The sequence below is a fragment of the Salmo salar genome, chromosome 03, assembly GCF_965601325.2.
Source record: "Salmo salar chromosome 03, fSalSal1, whole genome shotgun sequence".
Classification (NCBI taxonomy): Eukaryota; Metazoa; Chordata; class Actinopteri; order Salmoniformes; family Salmonidae; genus Salmo; species Salmo salar.
In genome coordinates, this window is record NC_138293.1 from 7,858,458 (window position 1) to 7,883,420 (window position 24,963).

The 24,963-nt window shown below is 41.9% G+C and overlaps 1 protein-coding gene across 3 annotated transcripts; it reads right to left on the reverse strand.

The window, feature by feature from the left end:
* Positions 1 to 435: 435 nt before the first annotated feature.
* LOC106597346 (PX domain-containing protein 1) lies at positions 436 to 8,463 on the reverse strand. Of its 3 annotated transcripts, XR_014391822.1 has the most exons (6): positions 7,673 to 8,463; positions 7,149 to 7,249; positions 4,806 to 4,923; positions 2,428 to 2,551; positions 1,544 to 1,630; positions 1,275 to 1,387 (listed from the first exon to the last, which is right to left on the reverse strand). XR_014391822.1 is itself a non-coding variant. In XM_014188554.3 (5 exons), the coding sequence occupies exons 1-5, from the start codon at positions 7,920 to 7,922 to the stop codon at positions 1,287 to 1,289; spliced, it is 633 nt and encodes a 210-aa protein (XP_014044029.1). In that variant the 5' UTR covers positions 7,923 to 8,463; the 3' UTR covers positions 436 to 1,286. The 3 variants fall into 3 exon arrangements, 2 of the variants coding, with proteins under 2 accessions (XP_014044029.1, XP_014044023.1); XM_014188554.3 differs by lacking the exon at positions 1,544 to 1,630 and having other exon boundaries at positions 436 to 1,387; positions 2,428 to 2,490; XM_014188548.3 differs by lacking the exon at positions 1,544 to 1,630 and having other exon boundaries at positions 436 to 1,387; positions 7,673 to 8,462.
* Between the last annotated feature and the right edge of the window lie 16,500 nt (positions 8,464 to 24,963).

Consider the following 24,963-nt stretch of genomic DNA (forward strand, 5'->3'; position numbering starts at 1 on the left):
TTATTTGCCAATTGATGGCAGTGTTGTGCAGCTTACATTCTAGACTGGGGAACCAATTCCAATGTGGGCCCCATTCAGGCATGAGATACACATGTGCACTTTTCTCACTGTGCATTATGACGACAGATTTAATCCTACGGCAATGTGGGCTCCAACAAGATATGCGATAGGGGTAGAGATCCATGGAAATGTGGTGGGGTCTGGTCTGGTGGTAGTGCTGCCGCCCCCCAGACCACACATTGCCCCACCACTCACTTTCTGTGCTACATCCCTCTGATCTATCTCCCCATCCACAACCCGTATTTATCAACAAAACTTTAACATAGCAAATTCCAGAATGTGAAAACCCTAGAATAAGTTGAGCGAACCTTTTCCCTGCATGTGAGAAAACACAATCTAGTGATTTAACCTGGAAGAGAATGACACCAGTTCTCATTACAATGCAATATATTGATTTATTTTATTTAACCTTTATTTAAACTAGGCAAGTCAGTATATTGGTTAATCAGTTTGGAGAACAAGTATTTTTTAACTCTATCTTCGTGGCACAAATGTGAAATCATTTGAATCTAGCAGCAACAGTTTGTAACCTACATAATTTAGACCGGACCAGTGAGTCTAGCAGCATCAGTCTGTAACCAGGAGTTGGGTAGGTTACTTTCTAAATGTAATCTGTTACAGTTACTAGTTACACTATATGGCCAAAAGTATTGTACCTGTCCAAAATTGTTATCAGTAACGTAACCTTTGGATTACCCAAACTCATTAATGTAATCTGATTACTTTTAGTTACTTTCCTCTTAAGAGGCATTAGAAGACAAAATGGATTCAAACACATTTGGTGAGTCGTCATAGTGGTCTTGTGGTCAAACTCACTCAGGTGGAACAAACTTATACTTGCATCTTTTTTTATGCTGAATTGAATGTCATTGAGAAAACAGAAAGGTATCATAATGTATTTTTTTCAAACATAATTTCTGAATTTAAAAGTAATCCAACTAAGTAATCATCTAGTTTTTCCAAAAGTATCTGTAATCCGATTTCAATATTTTTGCTGGTAACGTAACTTGTTACAGGTACAGTTTTTTAGGGGGGGGTAATCAGATTACACATAACAGACTACTGTAATCAGTTACTCCCCAACCCTGTCTGTAACCTACATCATTTGGACAGGAACCAGTGAAAGTGTAGGTAAACAAGTGAGAACCATACAGACTCAAACAATATGTCCACCACTGTCGTTCATTCCAGAATATCAGTCTCGTAGGTCAGTAGTTGGTAGTACGTCAGATTAGGGAAAGACGTTTCTTGGTCTTCGGCGCTACCAGCCGTTGATGCTGTCTCAACGAGGTCCAGGGTCTCCTTAAACCCAGATTGGGTATCGTACCTGAAAAACAATGGAAAAATATGAAAATACTCCAATGACAAGGCATTGGAAAATGTAGTGTAAGAAAGTTGCAGGCATGTTGATGGCTGGTGAGACAAAGAAACAGAAAATAGTAAAGAAGACAAAATGGAAGAATAGACTTAAAAACAATATTACGTTTTTTTTTTCCTTCTTCATTCGTCCACTGTTGATACAGTCCCGAAATGTTTTGCATGTCAGCAGTCAAGTTTTCAAGATATTGGACTTTAAAGAAGCAAAGTGTCACTGGCCACATAATCATGATAATGACAAATGCAGTGCAATCTGCCTTTCATTAAAGGGGAAGTTCACCTTAAATGTAGACATTTCTTTCCGACTTTGGATGAACCCACCACAGCCTGACTGTTGTAAAGTTATTTCAACCGTTTTTTAAATTTTTTTTAATTTTTTTTTTTAGAAATGTCCAGCATCCCAAGGCTAGAATATTTGAAGCAAAACAATGTTAATGGAAACGCATAGACCCCGCTATCGGTGTACTCATAAGCATGGGGAAAGACATGTGGAGCGAGGGAAAAGGATCTGTTATCTTGAAAGTGGATGCTCTTTCCCCATGCTTTTGAATGTACCGCTACCTGAGTCCATCCATTTCTATTAGCATTGCTACATGCTCTGAAAATGCTAACCAGGAAATGCTGGACGTTATTAGCTAAATAATGACCCAGTGAGCTGAAGACGTTAAAAACCAAAAAGATTACCTTTTCAACCAAAAATGTGTATTTTCAAAGTCTTTTGCTCATAGGGCAACTGTCTAAACGAATTGAGTCAAAAAAAAGAGGGACACTTTATTTTGAGTGAACTAACTCTTTAAAAAGAACATAATATATGCATCATAATTTTCTAAACCACAACCAAGACTGTATGTCATAACAATGGATAGTAGCATGAGATACAAGATACAATAAACATGACTGTCCACTAGGGAAATTTTCAGCGTGATTTACACACACAGTATGAAATAAAATTAGTAAGTTGAATGATGAAGGAAAGGATGATAAACTCACCCAAAACCTGCAGACTCTGTACATGTGGACACTGACAGGGCTCTGTGTCTATCCTGTGGTGCACTGTAGTCATAGAAAATGGTCTCTGTGTTAGCCAGACAAAATCCATTGCACCTCATGATATCTGTAAAGCAAAATATGCATAATATGTTTGAAAATATTCTGATAATGTACAATACTGGGGTCATGTTCAGTAGGGTACACCGCAGCGAAGCGCTTTGCAACAAACAAAACTAAAATCTTTGTTGTAGCATTTCCTGTGGCACCTCCTTCGTTTCGAAAGGTTCTCTTCTGTTTTGTGCCTACTGAACAAGACCCAGGTGTTGTCACAGTAATGTTTTTGCAGATGGGTGCACGAGTCACTCAGACCCGTGCCAATGCCCCTCGCTCCGGGGGTTAGCCCATCCAAGTGCTCGGGGGGCTGCTTCTTCATCGGAGAATCACGCAAACCCAGTTTCCTTCACTCCCTTAAGCATGCTAGCCAATAGCACGGTCGGTTCAGAATAACCAAGTGACTTAATGCTAAATGAGAGCTACAAAAAAAACTTGACCGTGGGGACGCAAGAATAGCTAGTAATAGCTAGCTCGCCTTGGCGAGTTAGCCAACCTGGCTAGCACGCTATGCAGCGCTAGTTTAGCTAGCCCGATCTCGAAAGATCATGTAGGACCAGATCACGGAGGTGGGACCGGACCCCTCATCAACAAGTCTGGCAAGAGAGGCAAGCAGACGACAGAGTGCACAGAAGCCAGGTTGGGCGCAGGCAGCCACCACATACCCCACGCAGACAAGACATTTTCTCCGACCACTTAATCCCTCTCCGTATCCTGCTCTTCAGGTCCCAGATGAGGTACCTGCATCCAGGATAGGAAAGTAGCCATCGGTAATTCCAAGCTTCCTCAAGAATGCTGCACGTCTTTCCACAGAGTTTGTACGCAGTACGTGCGAGTGTCACCTCAGCGTGTTCCAAACCAAGACCTTTCAGAAAAATGTTATAACTGTATGACCTGGGAACCTGATTTCAACCCCGAACCTGGCTTAGCCATAACCGTTTCAGTTGTTTTCTTAGCCATTTTACACATTGCACCAGCAAATTGAAGAATAACTAATTGTTTGTGATTAGGTACAAGTACAACCTTCCGCACACAATGTCCAGGGGGTGAGTACGCTCTACCACTATGGTAGAGTTTAGTTTGGCGCAACATAAGAAAGTCTCATTTTCCAGTTGTTTGTTTTCAGTAGCGTGTATCGTTCCCATTCACACCTAGGTGAATAATGGAATAATTGAAGAATATTAATAGAATATATTAACAGAATACCTGTGCAAGGCGGGGCTTCCAGATAGACATGGATTTCATTGGCCTTGTCAAGCTTGACTGTAGATCTTTCAACTGAAGTCGCAAGAGTGCAACTCCCCATAGTATGTTGTCAATTAAACTACACTGAACAAAAATATAAAATGCAAGATGTAAAGTGTTGGTCCCGTGTTTCATGAGCAAAAAAAAATAAAAGTCCCCAGAAATGTTCCATATGCAGAAAAAGCTTGTTTCTCTCAAATTTTGGGCACAAATTTGTTTACATCCTTGTTAAGTGAGCATTTTTCCTTTGCCAAGACAATCCATCCACCTGACAGGTGTCACATATCAAGAAGCTGATTAAACAGCATGATCATTACACAGGTGCACCTTGTACTGGGGACAATAAAAGGCCACTTTTAAAATGTACTGTTTTTCACACAACACAATGCCACGTCTCACGTTTTGACTGAGCGTGCAATTGGAATTCTGACTGCAGGAATGTCCACCAGAGCTGTTGCCGGATAATTTAATGTTCATTTCTCTACCATAAGCCTTCTCCAACGTTGTTTTAGAGAATTTGGCAGTACATCCAACCGGCTTCACAACCGCAGACTACGTGTTACCACGCCAGCTCAGGACCTCCACATCCGACTTCTTCACCAGCGGGATCGTCTAAGGAGGGGTGCTGAGAAGTATTTCTGTCTGTAATAAAGCCTATTTGTGGTTAAAAACTCATTCTGATTGGCTGGGCCTGGCTGCCAAGTGGGTGGGCCTATGCCCTCCAAGGCACACCTATGACTGCAACCCTGCCCAGTCATGTGAAATCCATAGATTATGGCCTAATGCATTTCTTTTAATTGACTGATTTCCTTTTTTGAACTTTAACTCAGTAAAATCTTTGAAATTGTTGCATGTTGCATTTATATTTTTGCTCAGTGCACTTGATGTTGCTTTAATTGGGCAGCACATTCGTTTGCCCTCCAGAAACTGGAATGTGGACTGGGAAATTAGCTAAACAATAAATCAGACACTTGTTTACAGTGAAACATGTTCATTAAATAAATTGCTAGATACATTCAGACCTGATATTGTTACTGGACTCTGGTAGTATGGCTCCATATTGTTGATGTTGTTTTCTCTTATCATCAGGTCCAGCGGAGATTGCTCAAAGAACGTAAGCACTGCTTCTGACCGTGAATACTGTGGACGAAAAGGTTGAAGATGAGAGTGGAACACAACAACCTTGGGTGAATCTCAAAAGTATTTTCCTCGATTGCTTGTTTCCTCTCTCCTCGCCACCTTCTCTAAGGAAAGGAGGAAAGTGTTGGAAGAAAATAACCCAGGAGAAAATCTCCAATGCTCTCCTCGCTTCTCTCTGAAGTTTTGAGGAGGTCGAGGAGAAAGGATGTAAGGAATCACCCCGACTTCACCCTGTCTAGGGGAAACATTTTCAGGGAATACAGCCCAAGTACATTGGGTGACCCTTTCAAGGCTCAGAAATAAATGACTTCATAAGCAATATTATTCAACATCAGAAGGGATAAGTATAAGATACAGTACCAGTCAAAATTGTGGACACACCTACTCATTCTTTATTTTTACTATTTTCTACATTGTAGAATAATGGTGAAGACATCAAAACTATGAAATAACACATACAGAATCATGTAGTAACCAAAACAGTGTTAAATAAATCAAAATATATATTGAGATTTGAGATTCTTCAAAGTAGCCACCCTTTGCCTTGATAACAGCTTTGCACACTCTTGGCATTCTCTCAACCAGCTTCACCTGGAATGCTTTTCCAACAATCTTGAAGGAGACACATAAATTGTCATTTTGAGTCGACACTGTATTATTTAATACCACGTCAACTAGTGGCCTGTTGAAATACCCAGATTGTTATTATGAAGAGACATAACCTGTTATGGCTAGGGGGCAGTATTTTCACGGCCGGATAAAAAAACGTACCCGATTTAATCTGATTATTACTCCTGCCCAGAAACTAGAATATGCATATAATTATTAGCTTTGGATAGAAAACACTCCAAAGTTCCTAAAACTGTTTGAATGGTGTCTGTGAGTATAACAGAACTCATTTGGCAGGCCAAAACCTGAGAAGATTCCATGCAGGAAGTGCCCTGTCTAACAATTTCTTGCCCTTCTTGATTATCTCCGTCCAATACAGGGGATCTCTGCTGTTACGTGACACTTCCTACGGCTCCCATGGGCTCTCAGAAGGCGGCAAAAAGCTGAATCGTGGCTTTGCAGGCTCTGGCTGAAAAAAAGTAGCGCGTTTGGATAGTGGCTGCTCACAGTACTGTGAGACTCAGGAGCGTGCCCGAGTCGACCCCATGCTTTATTTTCTTTCGTCTTTTTACCTAAACGCAGATTCCCGGTCGGAATATTATCGCTTTTTTACGAGAAAAATGGCATAAAAATTTATTTTAAACAGCGGTTGACATGCTTCGAAGTACGGTAATGGAATATTTCGAATTCTTTTGTCACGAAATGCGCCATGCTCATGACCCTTATTTACACTTCGGATAGTGTCTTGAACGCACGAACAAAACGCCGCTATTTGGATATAACAATGGATTATTTTGAACCAAACCAACATTTGTTATTGAAGTAGCAGTCCTGGGAGTGCATTCTGACGAAGAACACCAAAGGTAATCAAACTTTTCTAATAGTAAATCGGAGTTTGGTCAGGGCTAAACTTGGTGGGTGTCTAAATAGCTAGCCGTGATGGCTGGGCTATCTACTCAGAATATTGCAAAATGTGCTTTCACCGAAAAGCTATTTTAAAATCGGACACCTCGATTGCACAAAGGAGTTCTGTATCTATAATTCTTAAAATAATTGTTATGTTTTTTGTGAACGTTTATCGTGAGTAATTTAGTAAATTCACCGGAGGTTTGCGGGGGTATGCTAGTTCTGAACGTCACATGCTAATGTAAAAAGCTGTTTTTTGATATAAATATGAACTTGATTGAACAAAACATGCATGTATTGTATAACATAATGTCCTAGGTGTGTCATCTGATGAAGATCATCAAAGGTTAGTGCTGCATTTAGCTGTGGTTTAGTTTTTTGTGACATTATATGCTAGCTTGAAAAATGGGTGTCTGATTATTTCTGGCTGGGTACTCTACTGACATAATGTAATGTTTTGCTTTCGCTGTAAAGCCTTTTTGAAATCGGACAGTGTGGTTAGATAAAGGAGAGTCTTGTCTTTAAAATGCTGTAAAATAGTCATATGTTTGAAAAATTGAAGTTTTTGTATTTTTGAGGAATTTGTAATTCGCGCCACGCCTATCATTGGATATTGGAGCAGGTGTTCCGCTAGCGGAACGTCTAGATGTAAGAGGATAACTGTATATTGATATGCATTTCTAGATGTAAATAACTATAGGCCACTCTACCTTAATTGGCAAGGTGAAGACCCTCCTGAGTAGTTTTTCCACCTCCTGCAATCGAATCTCAATATCATTGGCCTCTGCAGCATCTCTTATTCGCACAAGTCCTGGTGGAGAAAAACATAGACAGGAACTATTTCAGTACAAGTCATATTTTAAAGTATATCAGAATATAAATACAGTCAAGTTATTTTAAATACCGTATTTATACTGTAGACTATATGTTTACAATTGGTATAGGCTTTCAATTATGCATTTTTAATGTCTTTGCAAGATTTTGTCCATGTAAGAACGACATGTCATCTTGATGTTTTTATATAAACGAGGTTTGTACACTTTCACATGAAGGTCAATGTAGGCTGTACAATGTAGGCTGTACTTTGAATTATTATTGTGGGCCTGTACATTTTAGGCTTATCTCCACATGAAATGATCTATTCAACTTTTCATCCACATAGGTCATAGAATAATGTAGTTCTGATTCTGTGAGTTGTTTATCATGGGTCATGTATTTATAACGGGCTACCTACCATCTAGGAGCGCTGACCGTGTAGGAGTTGCTATATCCTCTGGGAAAGCATCCATGAGTCTCTTTAGAAGGCTTCCAAGATCGCGGTCCGTTCTGTGCAAATAGAGAACGCTCCTGTCCGACAATTCGGTCCGGACTTCAATGAATTCTTCCTCTCCGCGGTGACTGATGATTCGCTGTGTGCCAACAACCCAACAGTTTTGTACAAACATGTTCATGAGCGAAGTTCCCTCAAAAGCAACAGTTGCCATTTTCACTGCTTTATTCCCATTCGATGACAGGCTATAATTGTTAGTTTGACTTCGGGGCGCCTAAATATCTGCAATTTGATTCCTTTCCCCAATCTTCATCATGCATAGGCTAACGGTCGGGGAAAGTTAATTTTTTTCTCAAACGTTTTCAGAAATATTAAGTGCCGTTTCGATTAACCTAAATGGCTTGTATGATGTCCAATTGGATCAAAATTCCACAAGTATCATACCCGCTGATGGAAGTGATTTGAAGGAGAAGGTTGCCAGGTTGGAAGTTTGCTGATTAATTATGCTCCGCTCTCGCACACCACTTGATGCTATGCAGCCGGAGATGCCCAAACCCCAAATCACACTAACGACGCAATATAGCATGATACCAAACCATCTGCAACAGCAAGTTTTGCAAACCTAGAAAACTATTTAGAGCTAAGAAAGCCAGTGATTTCAAATAAATGTTGATGTACTGGCAATTCAATTCCTGCCATTTAGTTGATGGTCCTTTCAGGCTAGTGGATGCTAGCGGAACTGGTGCTGTGTTTATTTTTAACAAAGGTGGGATAATCCAATCGGGGGATTGAGAGGTGGGATTTGCTTCACAGCACGGTGCTATGCTATGCTATGTCAATTGAGGCACAGGTTAGTCTTGTAGGCTAGGGTTGTTAACCAAGGTATGGTCAGTACACAGCACATCCAACCTGGGTTATTTTTTTTTTTATATATTTAACTATAACATTTTTATTTACAATGACAGCCTAGGAACAGTGCCTTGTTCAAAAGTAGAATGACAGATATTTACCTAGTCAGCTCTGGGATTTGATCTAGCAACCTTTTTGTTACTATCCCAAGGCTCTAACCACTATGCTACCTGACGAGTCCCACTCAAATCAGGGACTAGAGATTTGAAAAAATATATGCACTATCTAGCTAAATCTGGTGCAATTGCATGTTGTTCATGGTCCCTGAAAAATGGGCGTTGTTTGCAGATGCGGATTGGACATCTGGCAATTCTGGCAAATGCCAGATGGGCTGGACCATTTTTTGTTGGGTGGGTTGGTCAAAATTGACATACAAAAAAAAAAATGTAAAAAAAAAAATGTTTAAAACAATGAAAATATGACATGGCCAGTGGCCCATTGGCCTGTTAATTTCTCTGTTATTCTAGTCTATAATGATCCTTTAGCTGATCAGTGGGCAATGCCGGCCTGGTTTTCGAGGTCACGCAAACTCACATTCAAAGTCATATGCTGAACAAGCAAAGAGTCCTGCTCTGACTCTCACTCTGTCATCAGTTAGATTGTAAATCAATGGAAATGGTGCCTACAAACAAGTGAAGTGCATCATCCTCATGATTCCTGAAATTAAAGTGTCTGCCCTGCCCCTGTGCCTGTGCCCTCGCTGGGGCCTGCTGCTGTGATGAGTGAGCCACTCTCCTCTCCACCCATGCGCTCAAGGGAAAAATGTGTTCTCATTGTATAACATTTCAAAATGCAATTGTGTAAAAAACACAGCTTTGGAAGCTTCGTCCCCTTGTCCCTGTCGAGGAGAGGAGGGTCTCAGCATTCTGTAGGTATAATATATATTTGATATGGCTTTGAGATATTGAGCGGCGTGCACGCAAAATGCACACCAGCTATTGTGAGGGCATAGGCCTAGGGCTGGGCAATATATCAAATTAATTCGATTAATTTGAATTCACTTTTTAGCAATGTTCCAAATGCCTGTATTGCAAGAATCAAGGTTTTTATTTTTGTTCCGTTTTTGAGCGTTTGTGTCTTTTTGGTCTCGTCTCCTTCCCACTCCACAGACACCAAGCCCCTCCTCCTATGCTGTGTGCACTGTGCACCTTCCCACTCCACAGACACCAAGCCCCTCCTCCTCCTATGCTGTGTGCACTGTGCACCTTCCCACTCCACAGACACCAAGCCCCTCCTCCTCCTATGCTGTGTGCACTGTGCACCTTCCCACTCCACAGACACCAAGCCCCTCCTCCTTCTATGCTGTGTGCACTGTGCACCTTCCCACTCCACAGACACCAAGCCCCTCCTCCTCCTATGCTGTGTGCACTGTGCACCTTCCCACTCCACAGACACCAAGCCCCTCCTCCTCCTATGCTGTGTGCACTGTGCACCTTCCCACTCCACAGACACCAAGCCCCTCCTCCTCCTATGCTGTGTGCACTGTGCACCTTCCCACTCCACAGACACTAAGCCCCTCCTCCTCCTATGCTGTGTGCACTGTGCACCTTCCCACTCCACAGACACCAAGCCCCTCCTCCTCCTATGCTGTGTGCACTGTGCACCTTCCCACTCCACAGACACCAAGCCCCTCCTCCTTCTATGCTGTGTGCACTGTGCACCTTCCCACTCCACAGACACCAAGCCCCTCTTCCTGCCACTCACAACTACAAAGAGGTGAAAGATCACTTCTTCCTCATTGACAACAAGCAGTTTCAAATCGCTATTTACAGTTGAGGTTTGGTCCGACGTAATCATGTCATATGGACACCGAAACACATTGAAACATTATTTTACTGTATTAAGAGAACTTAACATTTGTAACGATACCCTTTTTATGTCTCGACTCCCAAAATGTAGAACAGAGCAGACCCTACTCAGACGGGAGTATCAATGAACATGATTGCGGAAAATTCATGCTCCGTCTTTGTCACGCCCGGCATTGCGGTACCATGTACCGCTAGCAGCATTTATGTGCTAGCGGTCTAGTCTGTGATTTATAAATGTGCAATGAGCATAAAAATATACATATGTATAAGGAATTGGCAACTCGCGCTCATTCTGAGAAATAAGTATCTTCTTATGCAGGTAGGCCACTTGATTTCAACATTTAAACAAAATGAACAAGCCATGTTGTTCAAACAGTTGGCGACGGAGAGGAGGGTGTATTCATAACAGTTCAACTGTTTTAAATATAAAGATTAGCTGGCTAATCTCCAGACAGAGGAACAGTTATAGTGGTGAGTTGTATCTCCAGACAGAGGAACAGTTATAGTGGTGAGTTGTATCTCCAGAGGAACAGTTATAGTGGTGAGTTGTATCTCCAGAGGAACAGTTATAGTGGTGAGTTGTATCTCCAGACAGAGGAACAGTTATAGTGGTGAATTGTATCTCCAGAGGAACATTTATAGTGGTGAGTTGTATCTCCAGAGGAACAGTTATAGTGGTGAGTTGTATCTCCAGAGGAACAGTTATAGTGGTGAGTTGTATCTCCAGACAGAGGAACAGTTATAGTGGTGAGTTGTATCTCCAGGGGAACAGTTATAGTGGTGAGTTGTATCTCCAGACAAAGGAACAGTTATAGTGGTGAGTTGTATCTCCAGAGGAACAGTTATAGTGGTGAGTTGTATCTCCAGACAGAGGAACAGTTATAGTGGTGAATTGTACCTCCAGAGGAACATTTATAGTGGTGAGTTGTATCTCCAGAGGAACAGTTATAGTGGTGAGTTGTATCTCCAGAGGAACAGTTATAGTGGTGAGTTGTATCTCCAGACAGAGGAACAGTTATAGTGGTGAGTTGTATCTCCAGGGGAACAGTTATAGTGGTGAGTTGTATCTCCAGACAAAGGAACAGTTATAGTGGTGAGTTGTATCTCCAGAGGAACAGTTATAGTGGTGAGTTGTATCTCCAGACAGAGGAACAGTTATAGTGGTGAGTTGTATCTCCAGAGGAACAGTTATAGTGGTGAGTTGTATCTCCAGAGGAAAAGTTATAGTGGTGAGTTGTATCTCCAGACAGAGGAACAGTTATAGTGGTGAGTTGTATCTCCAGAGGAACAGTTATAGTGGTGAGTTGTATCTCCAGACAGAGGAACAGTTATAGTGGTGAGTTGTATCTCCAGAGGAACAGTTATAGTGGTGAGTTGTATCTCCAGAGGAACAGTTATAGTGGTGAGTTGTATCTCCAGACAGAGGAACAGTTATAGTGGTGAGTTGTATCTCCAGAGGAACAGTTATAGTGGTGAGTTGTATCTCCAGAGGAACAGTTATAGTGGTGAGTTGTATCTCCAGACAGAGGAACAGTTATAGTGGTGAGTTGTATCTCCAGAGGAACAGTTATATTGGTGAGTTGTATCTCCAGTCAGAGGAACTATTATAGAGGTGAGTTGTATCTCCAGTCAGAGGAACTATTATAGAGGTGAGTTGTATCTCCAGAGGAACAGTTATAGTGGTGAGTTGTATCTCCAGAGGAACAGTTATAGTGGTGAGTTGTATCTCCAGAGGAACAGTTATAGTGGTGAGTTGTATCTCCAGAGGAACAGTTATAGTGGTGAGTTGTATCTCCAGACAGAGGAACAGTTATAGTGGTGAGTTGTATCTCCAGACAGAGGAACAGTTATAGTGGTGAGTTGTATCTCCAGACAGAGGAACAGTTATAGTGGTGAGTTGTATCTCCAGAGGAACAGTTATAGTGGTGAGTTGTATCGCCAGACAGAGGAACAGTTATAGTGGTGAGTTGTATCTCCAGACAGAGGAACAGTTATAGTGGTGAGTTGTATCTCCAGAGGAACAGTTATAGTGGTGAGTTGTATCTCCAGAGGAACAGTTATAGTGGTGAGTTGTATCGCCAGACAGAGGAACAGTTATAGTGGTGAGTTGTATCGCCAGACAGAGGAACAGTTATAGTGGTGAGTTGTATCGCCAGACAGAGGAACAGTTATAGTGGTGAGTTGTATCGCCAGACAGAGGAACAGTTATAGTGGTGAGTTGTATCTCCAGACAGAGGATCAGTTATAGGGGTGAGTTGTATCTCCAGACAGAGGATCAGTTATAGGGGTGATTTGTATCGCCAGACAGAGGAACAGTTACTGTAGAGTGGTGTCAGCACTATTGCCTGTGTCTAAGTAGGGTATGTACGGGGCTGAGTTGGCCTCTCGCACAGTGATATGGGCTAGTGTGGGTAAAATTCCATGGCCGAATTATTGTCCCAGTCCGCCCCTGTTGTTTGCACTTTGGGACTTTTCTATTGGTTCCATTGCAACAGTCAAGCATAACTAAAGAGAGCATTTGACATGATTTGCAAAAGAGTTTACATCCAAAAGCATAACGCATACAACTTCAACATAGCCTAATATACTTTACATGCAAATGAGTTCTCTGAAGCTCCCTGTGCTGAACAACAAAGACTTGAATTTCTACATGAATCTACACAGACAGACAACCATTCCCCATGCTGTGCTGATGCTGAGGTATAAATAACAGTGGTTAAAGAGAAACTTATGGAATGGGGGAAAATTCCAGCCACAGTCAGTCCCTCAACCCCACATTATTATGTAACACGACCAGCGTCCCCTTGGATACTAGCTCTAATGAGAGAGTGTGTTGGAATCGTTTCCAAATCATTTTGGCAATGGCAGCATTTCTCTCTGTTAGAAGAAGCACAGAAAACTACGGGGGAAATATTTGGTCCCCCGTGTTATTGGTTGTTTGCCATCGTTATACCAACAGTATACTATAAAACCACATAATGGTTTTGGGTACTGGTAAATCCTACCACTACTTGTACTACAACAGTACCTGGTAAACTACTGCAGTAGTACTACCACAGTACCTGGTAAACTACTGTAGTAGTACTACCACAGTACCTGGTAAACTACTGCAGTAGTACTACCACAGTACCTGGTAAACTACTACTACTGCTATTACTAGTACTACCACAGTCCCTGGTAAACTACCACTACTAGTAATTCTACCACAGTAACTGGTAAACTACTACTACTACTACTAGTACTACCACAGTACCTAGTAAACTACTACTACTGCTATTACTAGTACTACCACAGTACCTGGTAAACTACTACTACTGCTATTACTAGTACTACCACAGTCCCTGGTAAACTACTACTACTAGTAAATCTACCACAGTAACTGGTAAACTACTACTACTACTACTACTAGTAGTAATTCTACCACAGTAACTGGTAAACTACTACTACCACTAGTGCTATCACAGTACCTGGTAAACTACTACTAGTACTACCACAGTACCTGGTAAACTACTACTACTAGTACTACTAGTACTACACAGTACCTGGTAAACTATTACTACTAGTTCTACCACAGTACCTGGTAAACTACTACTAGTACTACCACAGTACCTGGTAAACTACTAGTACTAGTACTAGGTCTACCACAGTACCTGTTAAACTACTACTAGTACTACCACAGTACCTGTTAAACTACTACTACTAGTACTACTAGTACTACCACAGTACCTGGTAAACTACTACTACTAGTTCTACCACAGTACCTGGTAAACTACTACCACTAGTACTACTAGTACTACCACAGTACCTGCTATACTACTACTAGTACTACCACAGTACATGGTAAACTACTACTACTAGTACTACTAGTACTACCTCAGTACCTGGTAAACTACTACTACTAGTTCTACCACAGTACCTGGTAAACTACTACTAGTACTACCACAGTACCTGGTAAACTACTACTACTAGTACTACCACAGAACCTGGTAAACTACTAGTACTACTAGTACTACGCAGTACCTGGTAAACTATTACTACTAGTTCTACCACAGTACCTAGTAAACTACTAGTACTAGTACTAGTTCTACCACAGTACCTGGTAAACTATTACTACTAGTTCTACCACAGTACCTGGTAAACTACTACTAGTACTACCACAGTACCTGGTAAACTACTAGTACTAGTACTAGGTCTACCACAGTACCTGTTAAACTACTACTAGTACTACCACAGTACCTGTTAAACTACTACTACTAGTACTACTAGTACTACCACAGTACCTGGTAAACTACTACTACTAGTTCTACCACAGTACCTGGTAAACTACTACCACTAGTACTACTAGTACTACCACAGTACCTGCTATACTACTACTAGTACTACCACAGTACATGGTAAACTACTACTACTAGTACTACTAGTACTACCTCAGTACCTGGTAAACTACTACTACTAGTTCTACCACAGTACCTGGTAAACTACTACTAGTACTACCACAGTACCTGGTAAACTACTACTACTAGTACTACCACAGAACCTGGTAAACTACTAGTACTACTAGTACTACGCAGTACCTGGTAAACTATTACTACTAGTTCTACCACAGTACCTAGTAAACTACTAGTACTAGTACTAGTTCTACCACAGTACCTGGTAAACTACTACTAGTACTACCACAGTACCTGTTAAACTACTACTACTAGTACTACCACAGTACCTGGTAAACTACTACTACTAGTTCTACCACAGTACCTGGTAAACTACTACCACTAGTACTACTAGTACTACCACAGTACCTGCTATACTACTACTAGTACTACCACAGTACATGGTAAACTACTACTACTAGTACTACTAGTACTACCTCAGTATCTGGTAAACTACTACTACTAGTTCTACCACAGTACCTGGTAAACTACTACTAGTACTACCACAGTACCTGTTAAACTACTACTACTAGTACTACCACAGTACCTGGTAAACTACTACTACTAGTTCTACCACAGTACCTGGTAAACTACTACCACTAGTACTACTAGTACTACCACAGTACCTGCTATACTACTACTAGTACTACCACAGTACATGGTAAACTACTACTACTAGTACTACTAGTACTACCTCAGTATCTGGTAAACTACTACTACTAGTTCTACCACAGTACCTGGTAAACAACTACTAGTACTACCACAGTACCTGTTAAACTACTACTACTAGTACTACTAGTACTACCACAGTACCTGGTAAACTACTACTAGTAGTGCTACCACAGTACCTGGTAAACTACTACTCATACTACCACAGTACCTGTTAAACTACTACTAGTACTACCACAGTACTTGGTAAACTACTACAGTACTTGTACTATCACAGTACCTGTAAACTACTACTACTAGTAGTACTACCACAGTACCTGTTAAACTACTACTACTAGTACTACTAGTACTACCACAGTACTTGGTAAACTACTACAGTACTTGTACTACCACAGTACCTGTAAACTACTACTACTAGTAGTACTACCACAGTACCTGTTAAACTACTACTACTAGTACCACTAGTACTACCACAGTACATGCTATACTACTAGTAGTAGTACTGCCACAGTACCTGGTAAACTACTATTACTAGTACTACTAGTACTACCACAGTACCTGGTAAACTACTACTACTAGTACTACCACAGTACCTGTTAAACTACTACTAGTAGTACTACTAGTACTACCACAGTACCTGTTAAACTACTACTACTACTACTAGTACTACCACAGTACTTGGTAAACTACTACAGTACTTGTACTATCACAGTACCTGTAAACTACTACTACTAGTAGTACTACCACAGTACCTGTTAAACTACTACTACTAGTAGTACTACAATTCATCTTCTCCTTTCCCCCTTCTGATAACCAGGCGGCGAATCGCATCTCTGCATGTCTGTCAGACATATCAGTGTGGATGACGGATCACCAGCTCAAGCTGAACCTCGGCAAGACGGAGCTGCTCTTCCTCCCGGGGAAGGACTGCCCGTTCCATGATCTCGCCATCACGGTTGACAACTCCCTTGTGTCCTCCTCCCAGAGTGCTAAGAACCTTGGCGTGATCCTGGACAACACCCTGTCGTTCTCCACTAACATCAAGGCGGTGACCCGATCCTGTAGGTTCATGCTCTACAACATTCGCAGAGTACGACCCTGCCTCACACAGGAAGCGGCGCAGGTCCTAATCCAGGCACTTGTCATCTCCCGTCTGGATTACTGCAACTCGCTGTTGGCTGGGCTCCCTGCCTGTGCCATTAAACCCCTACAACTCATCCAGAACGCCGCAGCCCGTCTGGTGTTCAACCTTCCCAAGTTCTCTCACGTCACCCCGCTCCTCCGCTCTCTCCACTGGCTTCCAGTTGAAGCTCGCATCCGCTACAAGACCATGGTGATTGCCTACGGAGCTGTGAAGGGAACGGCACCTCCATACCTTCAGGCTCTGATCAGGCCCTACACCCAAACAAGGGCACTGCGTTCATCCACCACTGGCCTGCTGGCCCCCCTACCTCTGAGGAAGCACAGTTCCCGCTCAGCCCAGTCAAAACTGTTCGCTGCTCTGGCACCCCAATGGTGGAACAAGCTCCCTCACGACGCCAGGACAGCGGAGTCAATCACCACCTTCCGGAGACACCTGAAACCCCACCTCTTTAAGGAATACCTAGGATAGGATAAAGTAATCCTTCTAACCCCCCCCCCCCCCCCCCCCTTAAAAGATTTAGATGCACTATTGTAAAGTGGTTGTTCCACTGGATATCATAAGGTGAATGCACCATTTTGTAAGTCGCTCTGGATAAGAGCGTCTGCTAAATGACTTAAATGTAAATGTAAATGTAGTACTACTAGTACTACCACAGTACTTGGTAAACTACTACAGTACTTGTACTACCACAGTACCTGTAAACTACTACTACTAGTAGTACTACCACAGTACCTGTTAAACTACTACTACTAGTAGTACTACCACAGTACCTGGTAAACTACTATTACTAGTACTACTAGTACTACCACAGTACCTGGTAAACTACTACTACTAGTACTACCACAGTACCTGTTAAACTACTACTAGTAGTACTACTAGTACTACCACAGTACCTGTTAAACTACTACTACTACTACTAGTACTACCACAGTACTTGGTAAACTACTACAGTACTTGTACTATCACAGTACCTGTAAACTACTACTACTAGTAGTACTACCACAGTACCTGTTAAACTACTACTACTAGTACTACTAGTACTACCACAGTACTTGGTAAACTACTACAGTACTTGTACTACCACAGTACCTGTAAACTACTACTACTAGTAGTACTACCACAGTACCTGTTAAACTACTACTACTAGTACCACTAGTACTACCACAGTACATGCTGTACTACTAGTAGTAGTACTGCCACAGTACCTGGTAAACTACTATTACTAGTACTACTAGTACTACCACAGTACCTGTTAAACTAATACTAGTAGTACTACTAGTACTACCACAGTACCTGGTAAACTACTACTACTACTACTACTACTACCACAGTACTTGGTAAACTACTACAGTACTTGTACTACCACAGTACCTGGTAAACTACTACTACCACTAGTACTACCACAGTACCTGATAAAATACTACTAGTACTATCACAGTACCTGGTAAACAACTACTACTACTAGTACTACCACTGTACCTGATAAACTACTACTAGGACTACCACAGTACCTGGTAAACTACTACTACTACTACTAGTACTTCCACAGTACTTGATAAACTACTACACTAGGACTACCACAGTACCTCTGGCTTTGTCGCTCTCTTCAGGTAGAGGCTTAGAGTTTTCAGAGAAAAGTATGCACACACAGGGCAGTTATAAAAAAAGTAATGCATTTTCTAATATTTTGAATTCTGTTTATAATGTCAAAGGTACTGCTCATCTCTCTTGTAACTGTAAGCAGTGGTGTGATGGAAGGTATACACAGTTATACACCTTATAGCCACTCTTTTGATGGGCATTGGGTATACTCACTTCTTAATCCCCACGATGCGTATCAAAGTAGTGTAGTAGAGTTAGGCTATACGCCATATCAATTAATGAGGCTGATGGAACAGATCAGAACGTTTAGCTTAAAACGTTGATCAAATTTGAGGGAAAACACCATTCTAAAATGTGCGCTACACATGCGAACGGTTTTCATGGACAGAGATGGAATAAATCCATTAGGAATTTAGATGCAACCTTAAGATGCAACAACTATCACGGGTTGCTATTATGACTAGGATACTGGCTTTGGCTGGTGGCAATGAAAGAGTTCATTTGAAAAACAATAGAAAATAATTGCCTCCACGTTTCTATGGCGGGATTTTGTCAATAGGCTACTTTGAAGCTAGTAAGACATGCCTCGTATTATGAACTGTGTATCATATCTACATAGTCACTTTAACTATACATTCATGTACATACATACTACCTCAATTAGTCTGACTAACTGGTGCCCCCGCACATTGGCTACCCACGACTATCTGCATTGTGTCCAGCCACCCTCCAACCCCTCTTTTACGCTATTGCTACTCTCTGTTCGTCATATATGCATAGTCACTTTAACCATATCTACATGTACATACTACCTCAATTAGCCCGACTAACCGGTGCCTGTCTATAGCTTCCCTACTGTATGTAGCCTCTCTACTGTTATAGCCTCGCTACTGTTATTTTCACTGTCTTTTTACTGTTGTTTTTATTTCTTTACTTATTTATTGTTCACCTAATACCTATTTTTTACTTAAAACTTGCATTGTTGGTTAGGGCTTGTAAGTAAGCATTTCACTGTAAGGTCTACACCTGTTGTATTCGGCACACGTGACAAATAAACTTTGATTTGATTTGATAAAACGTCCAGGTTTCAAACAATTAAGGAACAATTAAGGAAAAATATAGCGATGCTAATGACTGGCCTAACCTTCTACTGGTAGATGGAAAGGCTTTCGCTAAAACCTTCTCAATTAAATGTTAACTACAACGTAGCCTATATGCCTACCTGGCAGAATGATATCATAATTATTTGCATCAATCCAATGGACATTTGTTTTGCAAACTCCATCTCATGTGCGCTACAGAAACACACTAACCAAACAGTGCTAAGTGCCGGACCAGTTTAATTAAAAGGTAACTACACCAAAAAATCTACATTTCTTAGATTCGATTTTTCTCAGACCTCAAAAGTGGTCTCCTGATGTGGTTTGGGCATTGTAGACTTTGAACATCCATTTTAGTTTTTTGTTTATTTATTCATAAAGCGTCACTTTGAAAGCAAAGACACAAAGCAAAGACAGGATTTTTTTTTTGACTCAGTTGACTCGTTTATCTGTTTCAATAGTAGGCCTACTATTAGTCTACTTGCACAGTACAGCTTGAGTTGGCCTGACTGTGAAAGACCAGTATGGGATTCATAATTTTAGATCATTCAGAGTGTATGTCACTGTTTGTCATAGAATTTTTCGCCGGGCAGGCAGTTTGAATTTTTGGGGGGCAAAATTTTATTATACGCACTTCTCGATGCACAACCATACCACTGAAGAGAAAGACAGAGTAAATCGGGAATGATGCAATTGGTAACTACCAATGATTTACTCCTATGTAACTACCTGGTACCAGATGTTACTTAGTGGTGCCTGCTTTGATTTAATGAATCTGAAAGAACCTTCATAGAAAATGAATAGGTTAATACTGTGTAATGACCATTTTACCATGTCATTTCTTAATAAAAGTAGTATCAAGTAGTATGTGGTGTCGTAATATAAATGTGCTTGTTTAATAAGATTCATTACATATTTACATATAAGACCAAGGTCATGTTCATTAGGCCACGCAACAGAAAAGGAAAATAAGTGTTTCTTATCGGACACGTCCCGGTAGTCCCTCCCTACATCAGTCAATTTTCTTTGGTTTGGTGCCTACTGAAAACAGCTCAAAGAAAGGCCTTTGTCAGGATTGCTGGGCCCTTCCTGCCAAGGTAGAGGATTTGGAGCGTTTGGGTGTCCTTGGTCCTAATACGGGGGACGATCTAGAGTGGTGGTGCATTACGCACGTGGCGTAGCAGCTGGTGGTCCGGCGTAGCGTACGGACAGAGGTGGCAGGGGAAAGACTCGCCTTTGAGGTGGCGCCGTGCGTGGAGGTCCAAGCTCTTTTTCTGGATGCTACAGAAAGAGAGAAAGAAAGAGAGAAAGAGAGAGAGAGTGGAGAGAGAGCAAGAAAGAGAGAGGAAGAGAGAGAGAGTGGAGAGAGAGCGAGAGCTTTCTTACAGTGAGCTAGTGTGTGGGAGACTGGTGCGGTAGACAGAGGCTGCCATTGAGGAGTAGAGAGACTTTGCAAACGATTAACATGAACTCTAAAGAGCTATTTGTGTGTGTGTGTGTGTGTGTTTGTGTGTGTATTAACCTGCTGTAGGGACACTACTGGCACCAGTAGAGCCTCTCCTGTGTGTGTGTGTGTGTGTGTGTGTGTGTGTGTGTGTGTGTGTGTGTGTGTGTGTGTGTGTGTGTGTGTGTGTGTGTGTGTGTGTGTGTGTGTGTGTGTGTGTGTGTGTGTGTGTGTGTGTGTGTGTGTGTGTGTGTGTGTGTGTGTAGTTTACCTGTGTGTAGGCTACCTGTTGTAGTACATGGCCAAGATGTTCAATCGTTCATAGATGACCAGCAGGGTAAAATAATAATAATCACTGTGGTTGTCGAGGGTGCAACAGGTCAGCACCTCAGGAGTAAATGTCAATTGGCTTTTCATAGCCGATCATTCAGAGTTCGAGACAACAGGTCCGGTAGAGAGAGAGAGTCGAAAACAGCAAGTCCGGGACAAGGTACAGTAGCACGTCCGGTGAACAGGTCAGGTTTCCATAGCCACAGGCAGAACAGTTGAACATGTTAGTTTTTTACTAGTCTCCACCGGGGGTCTTTAAAGCCAAGTACAACAATGTGACTGTGGCCCTCAAGGATGGGTTGGAAACTCTACACTCCTGGAATAGTAGGAAAACCCTTTTTAAACCAAAAGCTACTGTCGATAACTTTATTTGACCAGAGTAGGTAGCTACTTAATAATGGGGTTTCAATGCCAGACTTGGCTGCTCCCGAGCGGAGCAACGGTCTAAGGCACTGCATATCAGTGCTTGAGGCATCACTATAGACACCCTGGTTTGAATCCAGGCTGTATCACAACTAGCCGTGATTGGGAGTCCCATAGGGTAGTACACAATTGGCCCAGGGTCGTCTGGGTAGGCCGTCATTGTAAATAACAATTTGTTCTTAATTGACTTGCCTGGTTAAATAAATAACATAAAAATGCTGCTATGACCCTCTTGGTCACATGATAAGTAGTGTATAAAACGGGCACCTATTATTGGGTTCAGTAGCTTTCCAACAATCAACGACAAACACGTTTGTTCAGAAACAAACTGCGTATCTCATATTACTTGCTCTGTTGCCCAGTGCATCCCAATTCCTAAAAGAAATGTCTACAATATATTGTAAATATTGGTGTCTGCTTTCCTGCAAGTTTCTCGATGGGGCCTGGCCCCACTTTAGGAAAATATCTAGGAAAAACAATGCATTCTACTAAATATTGTGTTTTTTTATGTACATATCATGTCAGTGGAATGGAACATTGGCCTATATGGGATGAACATTCCAGTCTTCAACCCCATGGCATATTATGTAACCTCACTGGTGTTACCATGGCCACACAGCTCTCAAAGCACTTGCTGAGACAGAATGTGTGGGAAAGGTTCTGTAATAAAATTGGGCCACAGCGACATTCCTCCTCCCCCCCCCTTTGGTAAGAACCAGCAAACAATGGGAAAATGTTTGAGGGTCCAGTTACTCCTCCGACGGTGTTCACTGGTTTTTGCATGTCCAGCTTTTCTGTAAAAAAATTAATAAAACTACATTAAACGTCTAACACTTATAATTTGTTAAACAGACATGTCTGATATCTACAAGCCACACACACAGTAATGTGCCTTACTACTACACATGTCATGAATAACACTAGTACCAGTGAGTGTGTGTGTGTGTGTGTGTGTGTGTGTGTGTGTGTGTGTGTGTGTGTATATGTGTATCACTCTGGATAAGAGCTTCTGCTAAATTACACAAAATGTAAAAATGTGTGTGTACGTGTATGTATCCTTGTGCTGACTACAGTACCAGTTACTGTAGGATGATTGGACATGGTCTGAAAACATGACCTGTGTGAACACGGAGGTGCTGTACCAGTGAGGCCTTGAGCCGGGTGCTTGAAGCGGCAATGGGGACACTCAACGTAGCTTGTTGCATGTCCATGTGGTGGACAACTTCCTGTCATGGCTCATTGAGATGTATTCATAACATGGTCATACTTTAAATGAACTCCAAATGATGAAGGCTTTTTAAGCACTACTGTACATCAATGCTTCACCAATTGTGTATAGATAGATTAGGCCTAAAAGGTTATAGTTTTGTATACCATGGGTTTTTCTCTATGTACGCCTCTCTCAACACTGTAGCGTTTACTTGATATGTGCTCCCATTATATCACCAGATGGTCCTACAGTGTGTTACGTGTCATTCCGGTTGAGTTTTACAGACCATTTTTTTGTGACAAATTTTATTTTTGAAAGTGTATACTGTATGGTCTGACAAAATCAAAAGACGAGTCAACAGACAAAGCATCTGTAATAGGCTTGAGGTTTGAGGGCCATAAAGGTCATAAAAGTCCTGTGTGGCTCAGTTGGTAGAGCATTGCACTTGCAATGCCAGGGCTGTGGGTTTGATTCCCACGGGGGAACAGTACGAATGAAAAAAAATGTATGCACTCACACAACTGTAAGTTGTTGCTCTTGTAATGATCTTCCACAAAAAAAACTGAACTCTGACCCCTTGTGGTAAAATTGGTTACTGACACCTCTGAGTGACTGACTACCTGTTGCAAAGGGAGCAGCAGAACTCTTTTCTGCCCCTCCTCTACGTTCCTTCTTCTTGTCTGCTTCAGCCTCCTCTTCTTCCTCGGTTGGGACCACTTTTCTGGCTCCACTCCTTGTCGGTCTTGTGGGTAATTGCTTTCGTGGGTGAACTTCCTTGAAGCGCGCCTTTGAGTTGGAGAAGGGTACGTTAAATTGGCAATCTGCAGTTCAAACAACAAATCGGATACCCTGCCATTGTTTTGGTAAACAGCTGAGGGATGAATGGGAGAAATATAACCAATCTCAAATTCATGAGCAGAGCCATTAATGCAAGGACTGACCACTCATTACATTAAATATATGGTTAAAAAAGAATTTGGCTATAAAATGTTTGTTTACAATTACATTGTCTACAAAAAAAATGGGAAATAAAAATTGTTGGTTGTTGATTGGATATGACAGATGCTAAGCTCATGAGGCATTTTTATAAATTATATTCTTTAAGAATCAATGGGTATATTACTACCTTAAAAGTCCAAAATGGAAGTACCAATCGCAGATTGCCCCTTTAATATTCAAAAACGTATGGTTGATATAATTAACTGACTCAACTGTGTTCAAACACCAACTTGTGAAAATTAATCAGAATAGATTTGATACAGTAGCTAACAGGAGCCCTGTTCAAATTATTTAGAAGTGCATCTTTCCTGAAAGCCATGTGGTGGAGCCCTTGTGTCGTCTAATCAGTGATGACTTCACAGAAGGATTTTTACTGAATTCAAATAGGGCCTATGTCCAGACCAAATGCTTATAAATATTTTGGGTGCACACAATGAGAAGGTTGGTTTGGTGCTTTGGGGATATGGTGCAGGGAGGGGCTATGGTGCAGGGAGGGAACAAGTAAACCACCTAGACAACATCGGTACTCAGTCCACCCGCGTCTGTCAGTCAGTCTGTCCCCAAAGGCTTTAAGTTCTGAAAGAATATGTTTGTGCAGCAGAGCCGGTAGAGAGACATGGGACAAGGGGGTAAAACTAAAACATTTATAGAATCTATATTAGTGTAAATGTATATGTGTTCCTCTGAACAATGTCAGGTGGAATATAGACAGTGGGGTAGAATTGGGATGAAACTGGTGCAGGCTCTCAGCACTGTAGTGACAGTGTAGGCACATGAAGCATTGTTGAGGTCTCCGCTGTCGACTGTGGTGCCTCCGCTTGTAGGCATCCTTTGACACTACGGAACCTCCGAGGGACAAACCTGTCAGGAATGGGGCCTGGAGCCCCTCTCCCACACGTCACCTTCTCTCCCACCCGCCGCCTCCTCCTCTTCCCATGGGCCCTCCAGTGGCGCTCCATCTCCTCCAGCCGGCTGAATGCACTTGGAAGCCCCAATCCCCATCGTGGCATTTCAGGTGGCCCTCAAGCAAGTGTTTGGAGGTCAGTGTGGAGCGGCAGAGGACGCAGAACAGTTTTCTTAACTGCTTGGGGCTGTGAAGAGGTGGTGACTGCTGCTCCTGGGGCTGGAGCACTTTGTCATCCAGGGAGGTGTCCGACTCCATGCCCTTTTGTCCGATGGGAGTTGAGGCA